At 45.7% G+C, this 16,291-nt stretch overlaps 1 protein-coding gene and 1 long non-coding RNA gene across 2 annotated transcripts in view; one reads left to right on the top strand and one right to left on the bottom strand.

The window, feature by feature from the left end:
- The window catches only part of LOC109293816, a 20,567-nt gene extending 12,821 nt beyond the window's left edge, over positions 1-7,746 (top strand). Inside the window, exon 3 of the long non-coding RNA XR_002096409.1 lies at positions 7,482-7,746. This is a non-coding gene — a long non-coding RNA (uncharacterized LOC109293816). The remainder of the gene's footprint in view (positions 1-7,481) is intronic.
- UBR4 (ubiquitin protein ligase E3 component n-recognin 4) overlaps positions 1-16,291 on the bottom strand; it is a 107,808-nt gene that overhangs the window by 8,273 nt on the left and 83,244 nt on the right. Inside the window, exons 93-105 of the mRNA XM_019511921.1 lie at positions 14,938-15,025; positions 14,126-14,253; positions 13,549-13,656; positions 12,912-13,031; positions 11,967-12,157; positions 11,404-11,577; positions 10,657-10,756; positions 9,832-10,050; positions 9,004-9,117; positions 8,221-8,363; positions 7,753-7,878; positions 6,434-6,628; positions 4,112-4,336 (exon numbers count right to left, since the gene is read on the bottom strand). Coding sequence (XP_019367466.1) covers positions 4,112-4,336; positions 6,434-6,628; positions 7,753-7,878; positions 8,221-8,363; positions 9,004-9,117; positions 9,832-10,050; positions 10,657-10,756; positions 11,404-11,577; positions 11,967-12,157; positions 12,912-13,031; positions 13,549-13,656; positions 14,126-14,253; positions 14,938-15,025 — 1,931 coding nt within the window. The remainder of the gene's footprint in view (positions 1-4,111; positions 4,337-6,433; positions 6,629-7,752; positions 7,879-8,220; positions 8,364-9,003; positions 9,118-9,831; positions 10,051-10,656; positions 10,757-11,403; positions 11,578-11,966; positions 12,158-12,911; positions 13,032-13,548; positions 13,657-14,125; positions 14,254-14,937; positions 15,026-16,291) is intronic.

The following is a 16,291-nucleotide window of genomic DNA, read 5'->3' as shown; positions in this document are numbered from 1 at the left end:
GACAGGTCCCGACAGTCCCCTTCTGTTTTGACTGGCTCAGTTTGACACCGTCTTTAACGTGTCTGATTCCATGCAGTGCAAGTGAGAAAGGACTATATGCAAAAGGCTTTCAGATGCACAAAGAAATAGAAGTTCTTTCTAGTTTGTTGGTCATTTACGGTGTTACTTGCAAAGAGAGACTTGAGTCCTCCAAGGACACCAATCACAAAACAGCACTCAACCTGGAAGCCTGTAGACGTGGCTATATTCACGGTCCTAACTGCATCCATGTTGTGTGCTACGCTGTCTCAAGACAACATATTTCGTAGCACATCCTTGCTCCACAGTGTGGGATGAAGACCTCTCACCAACTGTTCCACCAGCCCAAGATCACATCACTCCCACCTCTGGAAACAGAATGGAAACCCACCAGCAAATGTGGGAATTTCCATCTTGGTTCAGTTTCCTCAACTCGACAACTGTCCCAAGAGGCATCCTGATTTGGCGTTGGGCACGTCAGTATCTACCTGGAGAACTGCTATGCAACCACAAGAGTAGCAAAGGCTGGCGTAACTCCTCTTTGACTGGCTTTTACAAGGAGAAAATCTGAGATAATCACTTGCAGGTGGTGGCAAGGTGGGAACTCCTACCAACACTAATGGGGTTGCAGTTTTCTTGTGGAAATTCTTATAGGCTCACCCGCCTTTCTTCACCGCCGGCTGCTTCTTCTTGGTCACTTTAAAGGAGTCTAACACCCTCCATGCCATGAATTCACAATCAGTTCAGCTACCACTGATGCAAATTAGCACAAGAGAAAAGGACCCCTTTGGATGACACACAGAGCTGCAATTCATCACCGATACTGGGCTACAACCTCCGTTCTAAGAAACCACGTGTGGGGTGGGGGCAAGTGATCTTCCCTTTCCCTCTCCCATGTGGCTTGGTAGGTGGCAGCCCGCTGGTGCAGCCAGGCTTAATTATTTAAAGGAAAACCAATTAGTAAAGGTGACTAAATTTCCATGGGAAGAACAGCAGCTCAGAGCACAGCTAATTCTCGATCGCCACATAGTGTCGAGACAATTTCTTTTCATGCAAGTGGTTTTAATATCATTGGACTCTGCTCCTTTAATTGAAAACTAAAAAGCCCTTGTGGGTTAAGTCTATGTGGCTGCCATCTGGAGCAGCTCCTTGGTATAATAGCTGCTATATTTTCATTAACGTAAGCTGGTTCATCAGCCATGCATGGATTTCCACCAGCAAGTTCAGCATTAACACTTTGGGAACTGCGCGTCTCTCATGAATATTTTATGAAGGTTGGAGACAGAAACAAAGACAAAGAAATCAAAAGGACGCCCCCACCCAAGCTTCCCACACCATCTGCATTCTGCAGAGTTTGTCTGCAAGATTTCTCTTGTTGGAGTTCCCGGTTCAGCCCTAACTCAATGCGTGTGGCCCGCTGGTTGGTATCTTGTACCAGTGGAGTCAAAGGCAACTTTCTAACATGCTTCTCAATGTCATGCTGGTTCTTTCAGCCTTGGGTCTGAAGCTGGGGCATCCAAGAGAGTTGCAGGAACTCGCTGCTTCTTGGGATTGGGCCCTTTGATACCACTGACCATGTAGGCAATTGTAGCTTCTGGAGGGGTTAGATGGCAATTGGCTAACGTGGTTCTTAGCTTTGCTAATCGGACACGGAAGGGAGGGTTAGGCATCAGCTTGGCAGCTTTGAGAGCTCCTTGACATGGAGCAGGGCAGCTTCGTGCTCTTGTGCTTGCTAAAGGGAGCAGAGAGAGAAACCTGTTGATACCTGCCACCAGAATCTGGGTGAAAATTTACATTAACTGCTTCGTTCATCAGCCTCAGGCCACGCAGCCTGCACAGGACTGCTTTTCCCTAGGAACCGTGCTGGGCACCAGAGTGACAAGATGGCAGAGGAGGACACCAAGTCCAACCCCCTGCTCATGCCAGGACCATCCAAGCCAAGTGTTCATCTAGCCTACACCTGGAAACGTCCAGTGATGGAGACTCCTCAACCCCTCCAGCTAATCTGTTTCAGAGCGTAGCCACCCTCAGAGTTAGGAAGTTCTTCCTAACATCCAACCTAGACTTCCCTTGTTGCAATGTAAAGCTTCACTTCTTGACTTGTGAACTGTGGTAATGGAATCACTGTCCTTCTTATTTATGGTTCTTTTCCATATCTGAAGACATGTCAAATCTCCCTCTCCGTTTCTGCTCTCCAGACCAAATAAGTCATAGTCCTTCAACTTAAAGAATACAGCTGCCTATCTGTTCTGCTCTGTCCTGTTTATGGACCACTTCTATCCAGACATCTCACTAGTTTTTAAGTTTGGCGTGAAATTCCAGATACTGGTTTTGACCCGGAGAGCCCTTCACTGTTTTAAAGGCAAACCCTCTATGTCCCATCCCTAAAGCAAAAAATCAGCAAGGACTCCCAAGTTGTAAAATCTCTGAATTTGTATTTCCAGAGGGCTGGGTGTTTTCTGCTGAAAGGCTGTCTCTGAAATTTTCATTCTCTTGGCCGAAAGGAAAGAGGAGGCACTTGAGGAATCCTTGTGACATGCCTGGAAAGCCAGCCACCATGGCTCTTCCTGAGGTTTTGGGGATATGGAAAGAGGGGACAGATTTTCTGCTATGCTGATTTTGAGGGGCTTTTATTGTACACATGCTCAGAAATTATGAATTGTGCGCTAGTTACACAGGAAAAGAAAAGACCAGGCATTTTACTGGGGATTCCCAGCTGTATTACACTCAAAAGATGCATATCAAAGCACAGAAGGCCATAATTTTTTCTAGGCTCCTCTGCAGACGCAGTGAAATACTGCAGGTCCTATTGTCTTTGAAGGTGGAAGTGCTGAAGCCAGACCCCCGAGAGAATGTCTCCCTTCAGCAGTAAGCCCGTTTTCCCAGAACTCCAGAGCAGAGACAAGGGAAATGGACAGTAAGACATGAATCAAGGGCTGATTTAGCTTGAACAGCAGAAACTAAAAAGAAATCAATACCATGGATGACAGCCCCTTAAAGCCTCAGAGACCACTTCAGCGCTATCGAAATGCATCAGAAATGTTATCTTTAGATGTTTGCCGTGTTGCACGTTACTGTAACCCAGCCAGATTGCCGTGCACATAATTATGGGGGCAACTATTCAAAGAAAGATTGGTAAGTCATCTCAAAAGCCATTCTCAAGATATAGATTTATTTGTAATCCTGAAAGCTATTTAAGAATGACCCTTTTAGAAACTGGAATTTAAATATTGCCCCCCCCCCATGGAATATTTTATCTGCTGTTAGCCATGGCCAGCCATCTGTTGCTACAATACTGCTGGTATCAGCTTTAAAAAACAAAACAAACCCCAGCAGCAATTCTTTTTGTGCAGGAGAGAAGTTAGATCAAATTTTTCTCAGCTTGGCAGTGCCACTTGAATGCCTCCCAGAAGATCTTTCAAGTTGTTTACAACTATTTTCTGTACGGCATCTTCCCCAGAAAGCTTCAACAGTGCCAGTTAAGTGACATTTTTTCGACTGTTCTGTAACGCACCAAATTGAATTTAACTGCCCCCTTTAGGAGAAAAGGAAGGAGATCAAGTCTCGGAAAGGCCCTTCAGACCTTTCCAAGAGATTTTCTCCAGTCATGATAGGGGTGGCTAGAGCTGTCGTATACAGTTAATCCCACTCACTACTAAGTAGCAGGCAGCACTGAGTAAGTGATGTGATCTCTAACCCACCAGCTCTCCCCTACTTCATTCTCTCATCATCACCATCACCCTAGATACAGCTTAAAGCTCTGGAAGTGAATGTAGTGTACAAAGCAGACTGCTATTTCAAGCCCTCTTTCATAGGGTGGGGGAGGGAATATAGCTAACCGTATGGAAGAAAGCCCAAGCAATCCCAAGTGCATCCTAATGAGGGCATATCATTAAATGTTCCTGTGTCCTCAGGACTTAAATACAAACGCATACAGAAAGGGTTAATATTGACTCTTCCAAAACATAAACATTCCTTTGCTCAATCCGGCATTTGTTGCTATGCAACTCTAACGAGTGTGAAGGTAACATGAGTATGTTCCCCAGACAGCTGTGGGAATGAATGGAAGGCCAGGATTGCCCGGATTACCAACCTGCTGGCTCCCCCTGGCGACACTGCACGCGCGTGCGAGGTAACTAAGAGCCTCTTCAGGATCTCCACCCGCATGGCTTTCCACTTCTCCGGGGGCAGGATGTGCAGGGCCAGAACTGTGTAGTAATGGGGCCCATCCACCTCGTAGGCACTCTCCACCCATTTCTCCTTGGGATGCTCCATAAAACTCTGGAGGTTTTTCTCCTCCCTGGAAGTTGCTCGGGTTCTGGAATACAAAACGCACGGATACATTTAGTCTAGGCAGTTGGCTGTTGCATGTAAATACTCTAAAGCGCTCTGATGGATTTCCGTATAACAATTCACAAGCCACTAGCATTTTATTCCGTCTCTGTAGTGTGGTTTCCTCCAGACTAAGCGGACAAAAGAGCAGAGGGGTTCACACAAGGCAGTCCACATCCCCCAACTAGAGGGCAACAACTATTATAAAAGCCTTTTAGGCTTTTCAAGCAAAAAAAGGGAGGCAACTCCAGCCCCAGGAGCTGAAATAATTACTCTATGGGCAGCACACAACGCCTACCCCTAGACCTTGGTGTGGCTGGATCTTTGTATCAGCTTGTGCTATTTATTTATAGTAGCAATCAAGGCCTACACCAAAAACTGAGATGCACTTCAGTTAAATATAACTGATTTGTTTTCCTCTCTCATGGGGGAAAAAAAAAGCATAAACTTTATTGCTGCCTATAGCTGTCCAATCAACCTGAGAGAAAGAAATTCATAGGCCTTGTAAACATGGATCATAAAATACTACAACCTGATCAGTGACTGATCAGAATGGGAGAGGACGCTGCTAGCTTCTTGTAAAATTCACAACCAATCCCAACATCTCAGTGATGGAAAAATGAGAATCCCCAGCAGAGGGGAACTGTCTTTAGGAGTCCAACGGCTTGCGTCCTTCTCATTCGCTATGTCCTGAAGCTGCTTGCCAGCTAATAGCAACTGTGGAGAGTATGCAGCTACAAAATACTGCTTTTCAAAAAAAACCCACAAAAACAAAACATTTCAACAAGCTGCATAATGCATTCGTAGTCTTAAAAAAAAAAAAAAAAGTCACAGGGGGATCTCCAGTGCTGGCAAGGGGAGTTCAAAGATGAACAAACAGCTTAACTTTGGTGTCTCATAAAGGATCAGAAAACTACAGGGTGGATTCTGCAGGTAGATATTAAAAGCAAAGCACACATTGTATACACAGTCAAAGTGTTGATTAGTTTAGGGGATGGGGAGAGGGGAAAAACCAGGCTGCAATTTGATTTAGACCAACCTTGGAGTAAAGGGGCACAGGTTTCAACATCTGTTTTCTATGAGATGCCTCATCTATAATTAATATTGCCCCCTTTGGCCTTGCTGCTGAAACAACAAATCGCAGACCCTACTTTTGTGCAACACGCTCTCTAATACCACATCAAGCCCAATTAGTCAGAAACATTTTAGGCTGATGCTTGCCTACAGCACTGTGCAGCTGGACATGCTGTCCAGGCCAAACTGGGTTTGATATTTAGGATTTGTAAAAAAAAAAAAAAAAAAAAAAAAAAAAAAAAAAAAAAAAAAAAAAAAAGAAATCTAATCCATCTATCCATCCATTTTATTGACAGAAGCAGATTTTTTATTCCAGTGAGCATTTCACTGCAGCACCTTGCAATCCAAACATTACAGCACAGTGCTACAGCATGAGAACTTGGAAGGAAAACTGGCTGGTTTGCTTTCCAAGAAGAGAGAAAAATCTGAGCACCTGCTTCCAAAACATGGCTTAACCTTGGCAGCGTGCTCTTCGCTCAAGTAACCCAACCATCCTCCAGCACGGAAATGATGCTTACACACAGAATGGAAGAGGGGGTAAATCACATTTTGCTTTTCTCCACTAGGTTCCCTGAACATCCCAATTTGCTGTGTTTTGCTGCAAAATATTTACTACCTCTAACACCTGCGTCAGGGGTGTATTCTGTTCCCTTTTAAAAACATTTAGAGGTTGTCCTGTCTTCCAATCACCTCTCTTGTAAGGGAGGAAATGCACACAATGCAGCATGAACACACCCTGCATGTGAGCTCTCTTCCTCCGTGTCAAGCTGGAATGCGACTGTGCACATTTCACAGTCCTGAACAGGACCACAATTGCTGCGAGATTTATCTCTGTCCCCGCTGCCATTTCCCTCTGCCCCCAGCAAGCTGGGTAAGCTTCCACACCCACAGTGACACCCAACAGGAGGCTCTATGGCAGCTGTTCGTGTATTTATCATCTGGAGCTCTGAGAGTCACCCTGTCACTAGTGGGAGACAGACAGCCAAGACAGACACACACAGATACTGACGTGTTGAGGACATAAAGCACAGTGTGAATTATGTATGGAATGAGGTGTATGTTGCTCTCCCTTCCTCCTCCTCCGGTGTCCACACTGAACGACTGCTCCATTGCGAAGCGGAGAAACAGTAGCTTAATGTCATGGACGTTGAGCTGGTAGGTGGGTTCCCGCTGCCCCGTGCACTCCTGGAGGTAAGTGTTGTGTCTGGAAAAAAAGAGTGGTGGATTAAACTGTATGCATTAAGCCAACTTAGGGAACAGAGCTATCCCGCCTGCTGCGAACAAGATGGATCAGAACCTGTGCAGATACAGCATAGAAGGGCACCAAGAAAATAAAGTCAGGAGGCTGAAACACCCAACCATCTGCAGTTAATGCCGTAGGTCTTTCACCTTCAACTGGAAATCCAATTCAGGCTGGTCTTCCTGCATATAAACGTTGGTACTTCCTTCTTACTAGGAGGCCCACTGCCAGGGATGAGGCTCCCTAACGGATACAGGCTGGAGGTCCAACTAATTCTAGTATCTAACACAACAGTACAAATGCAGAAAGATGGGACTAGATGGCTCAGAGCACTGGTAATGAAATACGGAGTCTTTCCGCTTCGGGTCAAGGGTTAGAATCCCACAGTGATTGGAAGCCATTACCATCCGACAGCTGTTTGGCAATATATTCAAATGACTTGTTGGTGTCAATCAGGTTTGTCGTGCAAGCCCCCACCATGATTAGCTCCCTCTGAGACTGCTCAGAGAGCACAAGAATTCATCAGCACGAAGATTAAAGTAGTTTACCATCCCTTCAGTTTCCCCTGCGGATGATTCAAGCCCAGTCGCAAGCACTAAACAGTGAAGAATGGAGACTCAAGACCTTGAAGTGATTAAAAAACGAGCCACAATACACAGATGTATCAACCTGGTAACCCCACCGGAGCTGCCCTCTGCTCCTCACCAGATACCTCGTTGCACTAGTGCTTGATGGGGGGTTACAAGAGGCAGGGGCAAAATTTGCATCTGGTGGACAGTGTCAAGGAATTCATTTCTTAGAAGAAACAGATTATCAGCCATGCTGCAGGTTCACAGTTAGCTTGGGGCTAAGATAATTGGTTTTTCCTGTTTCTACCTTATCCATCTCCAGGAGAGAAAAACGAAATGACATAGCAGTGCAACCCACGTTACGGCCATGCCTTACAATCTGGAACTTTGATCAGTAATGAAACCTCAATGCTAACAGGGCTGTAATATCACCTTCTGCTTGCAGTCTGAAACATGCATGCCTCAGACACCTCCTGCCTAGGACACCAGCCATCAGGAAGAGGAGCATTCGGTACTCACCTGGCTAAGCAAGTGGCGAAGGCAGACTCCGGCACATGAGGCCCCCAGACTGGGAGAAGCCCATTGCACTTGGTGTTGGCATTTTGCAGAGCTGCACTTTCCCACTCCTCCCGGCCACGGGCTAGTCTGTATTGGCAAAAAGGCACCATGTGCAGATAGGTTAGAGATGCATAAGATTTTGTCTAAGTGATCAAAAGGGCGGTGATTCTGTAGCTGTTTAGGGCCATTCAACCGGCATTTAGGATATCACGTAGAGCTTTTTTACTTCCAAGTGCTTCACAATGTCTAACTGCATTAAGGGAGGCCATAATTAAAATGTGGAGAACAATGGCTGTTCTTTAGCTGTGGGGTGAACAGGAGAGCACAACCATGTCAAATTATAGTGTAAGGGATATTAAACGCTCTGATGAAACACCACGGAAGGGAACATCCAGTGCCATGGCCTGGCGGATGGCAAGAAGATCTTACCTCACAGCAGCAAGGTGACAGTCATAATGGACAATGTTGAAATGAGAGACCGTGCTATAGCCCTGCTGCTTCCGGGGTTTGTTCTCAAACTCCTCCAGCGCAACTCGCTTGGTGAAAGTGTAAATCCCCAGGACCTTCGCAGGCTGTAACGGCCAACCAGAGCTTCATTAGAGATGAAATACTTGTGCCTGTGAGCAGTTAATAGCTTGCCAACCATTCAAGAGTTAATTGACCCTATGTCCATAAGAAAGTATTAGTGTCAAACAAGCTTTCCAAGTATCTACCAACTAACTCATTTTTCCCATCTGGAAAGGGGAGTCATGGAAACAAGGAAGCTAGGGCCACACTGGAAACTGGAGCGTGAAGCCCCACAGCAAGAAGAGATGGGCACAGACTTTTCTGTTGGACCTATCCACTCCAGCTAACAGACTGCTAAGCCTCTGTTCTGTATGCAGAACCAGCCCACCAGAAAATGCCTTCTGTTTAAAGTAGGCTGGGTATTTCGTACCAATTAGCTGTGGAGGATCCTCCACACACACTTAGGAGGAGCTCCACACCTCCTTCCTGGAAACCAGCACCTCCTCCAGAATTAGAGGAGGGCTAGAGGCAAAAGGAGGTTGAGAGCACTTCCTGTTTCCAAAGCACACCAGAGCCCTATTGATCTCTAAAATAATCTCCTGGTCTTGCAGTATGCCATGACTCAGTCAGGCACTTAGATACAGAGCTGTGGATACACAGTTGTGGATCTCCCTGTATCACATCAGGGCCCTCCTGATGCCATACCTGAAACTTATACCCTTCTCTGCAGATACAGCAAGTCAGTCCTGGTTCTTCTATTAGCTCCTCCATCTGTTTGAGGAGCGCAGTCTTTGTCACCACCTGGCCCTTCTCATTAGTCTGTAAGAGAGAGCAAGTCAAGCATGTTAGGAGAATGAAACCAGAGAGGAATTCACACTTGCCAAGTCAGAGAGCAAGTTTGTTACTAGAAAGGAAGAACATTAAACTCAAGCAGCATTTTGTGTTTTACAGCTGCCAGCAGCCTATCAGCTGAATTAGAAGCCCTTCACTTTCTATTAAGTAATGTTGCCAACCAAAATTAAGGAGGAATTACAATGTTTGGTACCTTAGATTTCCTGCCATCCTAGATTACAACAAGAAACTGCCGGTGTATAGAAAGCTCTTAAGCCACTGGCCACCAGGTGACAAGACCAGAGACTATTGCAGACATAAGACAAACTGTGTGGCTAATGTGACAGTTGCCTCCAACACACTGATGACTTTGCTCTCATATTGTATACGCTTTCCCCATCCTGTGTGTCCTGTCCTTTAAGGCGAGTAGTCAGGGCAAGGACTGTTGCTTCCTCCTTACCGGGAGGGGTCCCATTCTTTTTGGCCCATAGGCAATAAGCAGCATTATCACTGACCCCAAAACTGGAGTTCCCCAGGCACCACCAGCACCACCGGGTCAGAGGAATTCTAGCCTCGGGTCTGATATACGACTTTCACTCTCCCCAAGTCGCATAAAAACCCAAAGAAAAGGAAGTGGCATATTCCCTAAGAGAACAGATGATAAAGACAGCACTGGCCTCCACGGGTGCAGAGGAACTTTACCGTCATGCCCAATGTGCCCAAAGCCTTCTGCCTCATCGCCATGGCCATGCGCTTTTTCTCTGCACGGGTCTCCTTGCGGGCTGCGTCTATCTTCTTGTTCACTTCTGGATGTTCCCTTAGCGCCTCCAGCAGGTTCTCAGCTAGTGTCCCAATCCCTTCATCGCTTGACACTTGTTCAAGTTTGTGCAGGTTTGTAATGGAGTCTGTACCTATTAGCACCTGTTAGAAGATTGAAACACAGCACCCTTGTAAAGAAAACCCAAAGAGAACTGAATTTCCACATAAGCCTTCCCACAACAGCCACGATGTGCGATAGCTACAGGTGTGGGCCACTGCAAGCAATGTTAAGGAAGCACTTCTTTATAATACCACAGCTTCCCAAGACTGGACATTTGCCATCGTCCGTGATGCACCCGCCCTAAAATTACATCCCCAGACTGTGCAGTTTTGTCCGTGTACCAGACAGCACTAGGAACTGAAACAAGACTGCTATGCAGGTACTTAAAACATTAGTTAGGCCAAAGGGAATCTCTCAGAGCACAGTCTTCAACCATCAATTTCTTCAAAGGAAATGTAACAAATTTTGTGCCACTCAGTACCAGAAAGTAGTTATTTTGAAAATTTCTCCATTTAAACAATGGCATAAATTGACTAGCCTTGCCAAAGAGATCGACTCTCTACAGTAAGTGGCCTTCCAACTCAACCACAAAAAACAGGTAATCAGCTACTACAAGAACACTGTGTTAGCTGTAGCCATCATATAAAGCCATCTTTACCAAAGCAGCCATGTGTCCTCTGACTCATTTCCAAGACAGAAGCTCTCACCTGTGTGGCAGGGTGCTGTGTGGCCAGCCCTCGAAGCAGCCTCAGGATAAAGGGAAGTGCAGGGCGAGATAAGAACTTCTTCCATATGTCTGCATCCAAACTACACAAAAAAGGTAAAAAATATCATGAAGTGCCTCAACAATAGTTACCAGTGCTGAAAAGATGGCTACACTCCAGCCAATGGTCCAGATTACACCAGATGGGCTGAAAATCAAGTCCCCTTCCTGTGCCCCACTCCGCGCACATACATTTTAAACCTAGTCAAAGGGTCCAGATTGATCCATCCCACCCTAGCGTAACTACTTGGTATAGATTTTAAGTTACACGAAGTGAGCAGCAAGGATTTTTTGGGACGATATCTTTTATTGGACCACCTGCATAGTTGGGAGAGATCTTCAACAAGCTATCAAGCACAAAGTACCTTTCCTCAGGTCCAATTACATGAAATTAGGTCAACACTCTCTCCTCCCCACACTGCACATAGTAAGAGCACGCCAATCAGTTGTTCACTTCAGATTTGGTTTTAAGTCCCTCCGATGCGGCCCTCAGTGGCAACAGAGCCTGTTAGATGATCTAAACCAGTGACTGAAGGATTTTCTCAAGATTATACTCCCTGTGGTTTCACCAAGCCAAACTCTTCCCAAGTACAGAATTCCTAACACTTACTCTGGAAAAAAAATATTCATCTGATGGAAGATGGAATAAGGCTAAGATACACAGAATTGCCACATACAAAGCAACTCTTACTTCTTTGCACTAGGGATATGCTTTTTCATGTAGTCAAGGGCATTTTGAGTAATCCCCTTCTGGAGGATGAGATCTTTCAATTGATGGCCGTTGCTGTTATTCTTTATGCCAGCTGCTATTTTACAGAAACAGTCCAGGAAAACTTTATCATCTCCACTGTGTTCTTCATCGTACCTAAGTGAGGACAGGAACAGCAATATATGTAAGACTCTCTCTTGTAGACTCAACGTGTATGACTGTTCATTCTGCCTGTTAACGAACACACACATCACATCCAGCCCTATACAGTGAATTCCCCTCCTCAAGCCAGATGTGTGCCCTTCTGCAAATACCCTGCAAACCAGCACTTCCCAGATGTTTTTGGTTCATATAGCACTTAAAAAAAAAAAAAAAAAAAAAAGATGGTTTCATCTTGATGGGTTTTTTCCTTAAAAAAAAAAAGATGGCATATTAAGCTTATATACCAGCCTGGAAACCCTGCGTTAGATTACAACGAGCAGAGCTCTTGATTTATTAAAGATAACTTTGTGCTCAAATTAGGAGGGAAAAAAACCTAAACATACTTGTCAAAGTTACAATAGGGCTTGAATCGATCAACCAGGATCTGCATTTTCTCCATTTCCCCAAAGGACAGGTAAGGGATGATGCGTAATAGGCCTTGCAAGACGCTGAGATTGGAGCGGACAAAGGTGCTGTTTATCTGATCCAGCAGCATTACCAGCTGATCCTTGTCACCAGTCAGGAGGAGGTTGCCCTGCAAAGGAAAGAATGATTCGCATTCAGGATTCATCTACATGCGCCAGGGAAACCCTCACGTTCCAGTGGCTTGCTGACCGCTCCCAATCCTGAGGAACAAGAGCTCACGGATTTCAGCAAGATGGCAGGATGACAACCCAAGCCAGCAACCAAGGGCAGAACTCTCCTTGTTGTGGGGAAGCTGAATCCTTCACACATCCCTAGGTATCGCCCTGCTCTGATCAACACCTGACTTTCTGCAACCACTGTTGAGATGTTCTCAGGTCAAATCAATTTACTCTCAAGCCCAGAAGGAGGGCTGGTTGACAAGCATTAACAGTCCTAGCAGATGCACTGGGATAACAGAGGCAAAATACATTCCATTTCTTGGTGGTTTTGGTGCAATTAACAGCTTATGTTGCTGGTAACTCATATTCAAGTGTATTTTCAGAACCTGTATAAAAGCCTGCTGAAGGACAGGGAAGAGCTGCCTCCTGTGTCAGTTAATATCACCGATCTGACCTACAGCAAGGGGGAGAAGAGCCTTTTAAAAGTATCTGGCAGATGCTGGCAATGCTTTTGGCTCAGTGTCTATCCTCCCACAAGGATCAGTCAACCCAGAACTACTGCACTTGACAACATGGCCAAGATTCCTGGTTCTGTACATCTCTATGCACGTCCCCTTCTATACACACCAACAGAAGGAAACACTCAGAAGCCTTAAGTTATCGTCAGCATTTCCCACTGTGTGCCAGCCAGCACCGAACACTCACCTTGTCTTCACTCAGTGGTTCTGCATTGGATTCATCCAGTATAATCTCCATGATACTAAGCACCTGTTCTGCCACAGCTGCCCCACCACTGTCCTTGCTTTCCTGCTCAGCCACCAGGGCCTGCAGAAAAGACAGTCTCAATCACTGTCAGCAGTACTGGCTCAGCCTCATCATCAAGTCCCAGTTACCACTAAACAGGAAATAACCAGCAGAACATACAGAGAACAAGGCTAACCACCCATAGCTCAGACCTGAGCTCTCCTAGTTGCTATGAAGGAGAGCAGGACTGACATTTGGGGTAGCTGAACAGTAGCCAAAAGTAATTTTCAGAGACTTAGTTAAATCTTTTGAAGAGGACGCTGTTCATTTCCGAAGGGGATTAACAGGAGTGATAAGATGGGGGCAAAAGTTCTGTTATCTGCAATGTTGCTCTTCAGATAAACGCCTCTCAGTCTCAAGGATGTGGGACATTAAGTCAACATGCATGTTTCTGTGGCTACCAGCAGATTACAACGATAACCCTGGCGCGCAGCTTTCATCCCAGCAGCAGTAACACCAAGGTCACCAGGTTTTCTCCTTGCAGAAGGCTCAAAGACAACCATTTCCAAGCCCACTGTGGTCTAAAACTTGTCCTTACCAGATTCAGCGTCCCCAGCATGACATTCAAAGTGTTCATCTCAGGCTTGACCAGCTGCTGACGGTTTACTTTCACCTTCACACAGTAGCTGAACAACTTTAGCAGCACCTACCAAAGAAGAGAGTGCATCCTACAAAATATCCCTGAGAGAAGTGGCAGGAATGAGCTGGAACAAAAAGCTCCAGACAATCTAGTTCACTTCCCAAAATCTTTTGGGGGAAGGACAACGTGACATCTCCACAAAGGTGAACCTTTGCAGGGAGATTGATTTTCCAGTCAGATTTTGTCATGCAGAAAATAACTATGCAAGCAAACAGGGACCCAAATCCTGTCAACTGCCATTTGTGTCAGTGATTTGGCAGAAGAATTTAACAGAGGGATTAAGAAGAAAAAGGAGGCAACTGGTACAATGACACTGGTCTGCTCTACTGATGGAGCTGCAGTGCAGCCAGCTGTTGCAGAAGAGGGAGGTTTGCTGAGTGGTCCCCTTCTATCCACAGCACTGTAAGGAAACACTCAGAAGCCTTAAACACACACGGATATGCCTTGCAAAAAACTTGTGGTAGCTCAGACTCACTGTTAAGAGGTGTCGACCCTGCTTGAAATCCTTGATTCCTGTCAGTCTGTTTAGCATGCAGTCCAGGCCTCCACACTGAGCCATCACGCCCGCCATTTTATAAACCTCTTCCTCGTCTTCCTCTTCATCTACAGGGAGGAAAGACAATGCGACTGGTGGGGTAAGGTCTACCAACAAGACTGTAAAGCTGAGCGTAAGCACCAGGCACTCAAGTAAAAGCAGAGGTTGACGTAACATTTGTCAATGCCTGCTATGGTCAGCTAGGTCAAATCTGAGAGAAATCAGAACCCGAGTAATAAGGAAGGATTTTGATGTGTACGGGTTTTTTTGTCTACCGTTCTAAAATCCCAAAGCACTTTAATTTTTAAACCTGAATTCAATTAAAACCATTTCTCGTGTCTCAGGAATGCCAGAAGTCAGGGATGCTTTTCTTAAAGCACTGGACAGGACACAGAACTGATCACAACCAAAATGGGCTGCAGAGTCCACAAAAGATCTTGCTTTGTTTCTCTGCTCCTCTGTTCCCCACCATCTGCATCGTAAGGTGGGCTAGCATCGTCCTTGTAAGAGAACTGCAGAGATAAATTCATTTACTGTTTGTGAAGTGACAGGCAGTATGAGGATAAGGGTCACATCAGTGCCTAGATTCACAGTATGGGCTACAGAGCTGTCAAACTGATCATAGCCTCTCAGTGAAGCAGGTAACTATAGCAAAAGAGATGTCAATCAACTATGAACTCAACGCTGCCAGGTTAATGGTGCCACGCTCTCTGGAGCAAACCCTGGGCTCCATATCCAATCCCAGGTTTTACCTGTAGTGGAGTCCAGAGACTCGATGAATTCTTCAGTCGCATCTCCTAGCAACCCGCGCATGCGGTAAATGATCCTCATTGGCTCCCCCTAAGGAAGAGAATTAGATTATGTCACGTCTCCTGTGCTGGTGTCTGAAAAAGCACAGCGGTCCCACCACATTCCCTTTAGAGGGGATTACAGGTGTTTAAGCATCCGTTTTCTTTCACCCAGCACAGAACAGCAATGTCAGGAATTCCTGCCACTGCTCACTTGTCCTCTTTCTTTAGAGATGCTAGAAACCATTATAAAACCACATGCTGCTAAAACCTCAGTAAACCATCAATTACTCTAGGTTTCCCTAACATTGCCCCATTATCAAGCTGTAAGTCTAATTAACAGCTCTTTACTACTAAGCCTCCCCTCTGACTGATTCCTTTAGTGAGAAAGGGAACTGGGGTATTCAATAAGCCACATCACCCGGAAGCATAATGTGCAAGTCTATAGCACAGGCAGCTTCTCTATAATCAATCACTCCTTGGCGTAAACCACAGCCGAAGAAGAGATGAGGAAGTCTACCCAAAACCTCAGGCAAAGAGAGAGGCTTTTAAACAGACAACTCCTAATAATGCAGAATGAAGGAGAGAAAAGTACACAGCAGTTCAATGTGCTTTTACTAAAGGAGAGTAAAGTATTATTATTAGGACGATTCCAACATAATCAAGGACTAGCTGCAGAGAGGGGGCCGGGTTGGCTTGCAGATGCGTTTCTATCCCAGAACACTGTTTGTCGATCACTGAACTTCCCATTTTAATCCAAAGGTCTGAATAAAAAGCAGAAAAGAAAAACCCCAGATTTGGGAGCAGGAGACCTTGACAGAGAAAACCTGTCAGAGAGCACGCTAAGCCTGATGTGGAATAAGCAGTGCTTAATGTCAGAGCAGATACATAAGCACAGGGAAAGCCCTGGGGGAAGATCTGCTCAAAGGCCAAGCTAGAGACCAGCAATTAACACCACAGGGGCCCTGGTAAAATGGCAGATGAACAAAAAAAAAGCCGGTGAAAGAGACAAGGGAAACAAAACCAGGCCTGAGGTTAGCTTCTTGTGAGCCTGTCTATTTCCCAGGGAACTCGAGAGGGAGCTCCAGAAGTGCTTTGGAGAGATGCACACAAAGAAAGACAGATGAAAGCTGTTCGGTGACAGTAATGCTGAACAAACTCAGCCTTTCACATACAGCAGGGCATCTTGGGAAAGCAATACACCGACTACTCCGTCACCTGGCAAGTGCAATATTTGGGTTTGCTTTTCTCGACAGCACGTTCAAATTGGGATTTACCAGAAGGAGCAGACTGCAGTTCCGCCCCCCCCCCCCCCCCC

The sequence above is a fragment of the Gavialis gangeticus genome, unplaced genomic scaffold (assembly GCF_001723915.1).
Source record: "Gavialis gangeticus isolate Ggan-Ray unplaced genomic scaffold, GavGan_comp1, whole genome shotgun sequence".
Classification (NCBI taxonomy): Eukaryota; Metazoa; Chordata; order Crocodylia; family Gavialidae; genus Gavialis; species Gavialis gangeticus.
Note: the sequence above shows the minus strand (reverse complement) of the source record. Positions and strands in the feature narration are given on the sequence as shown.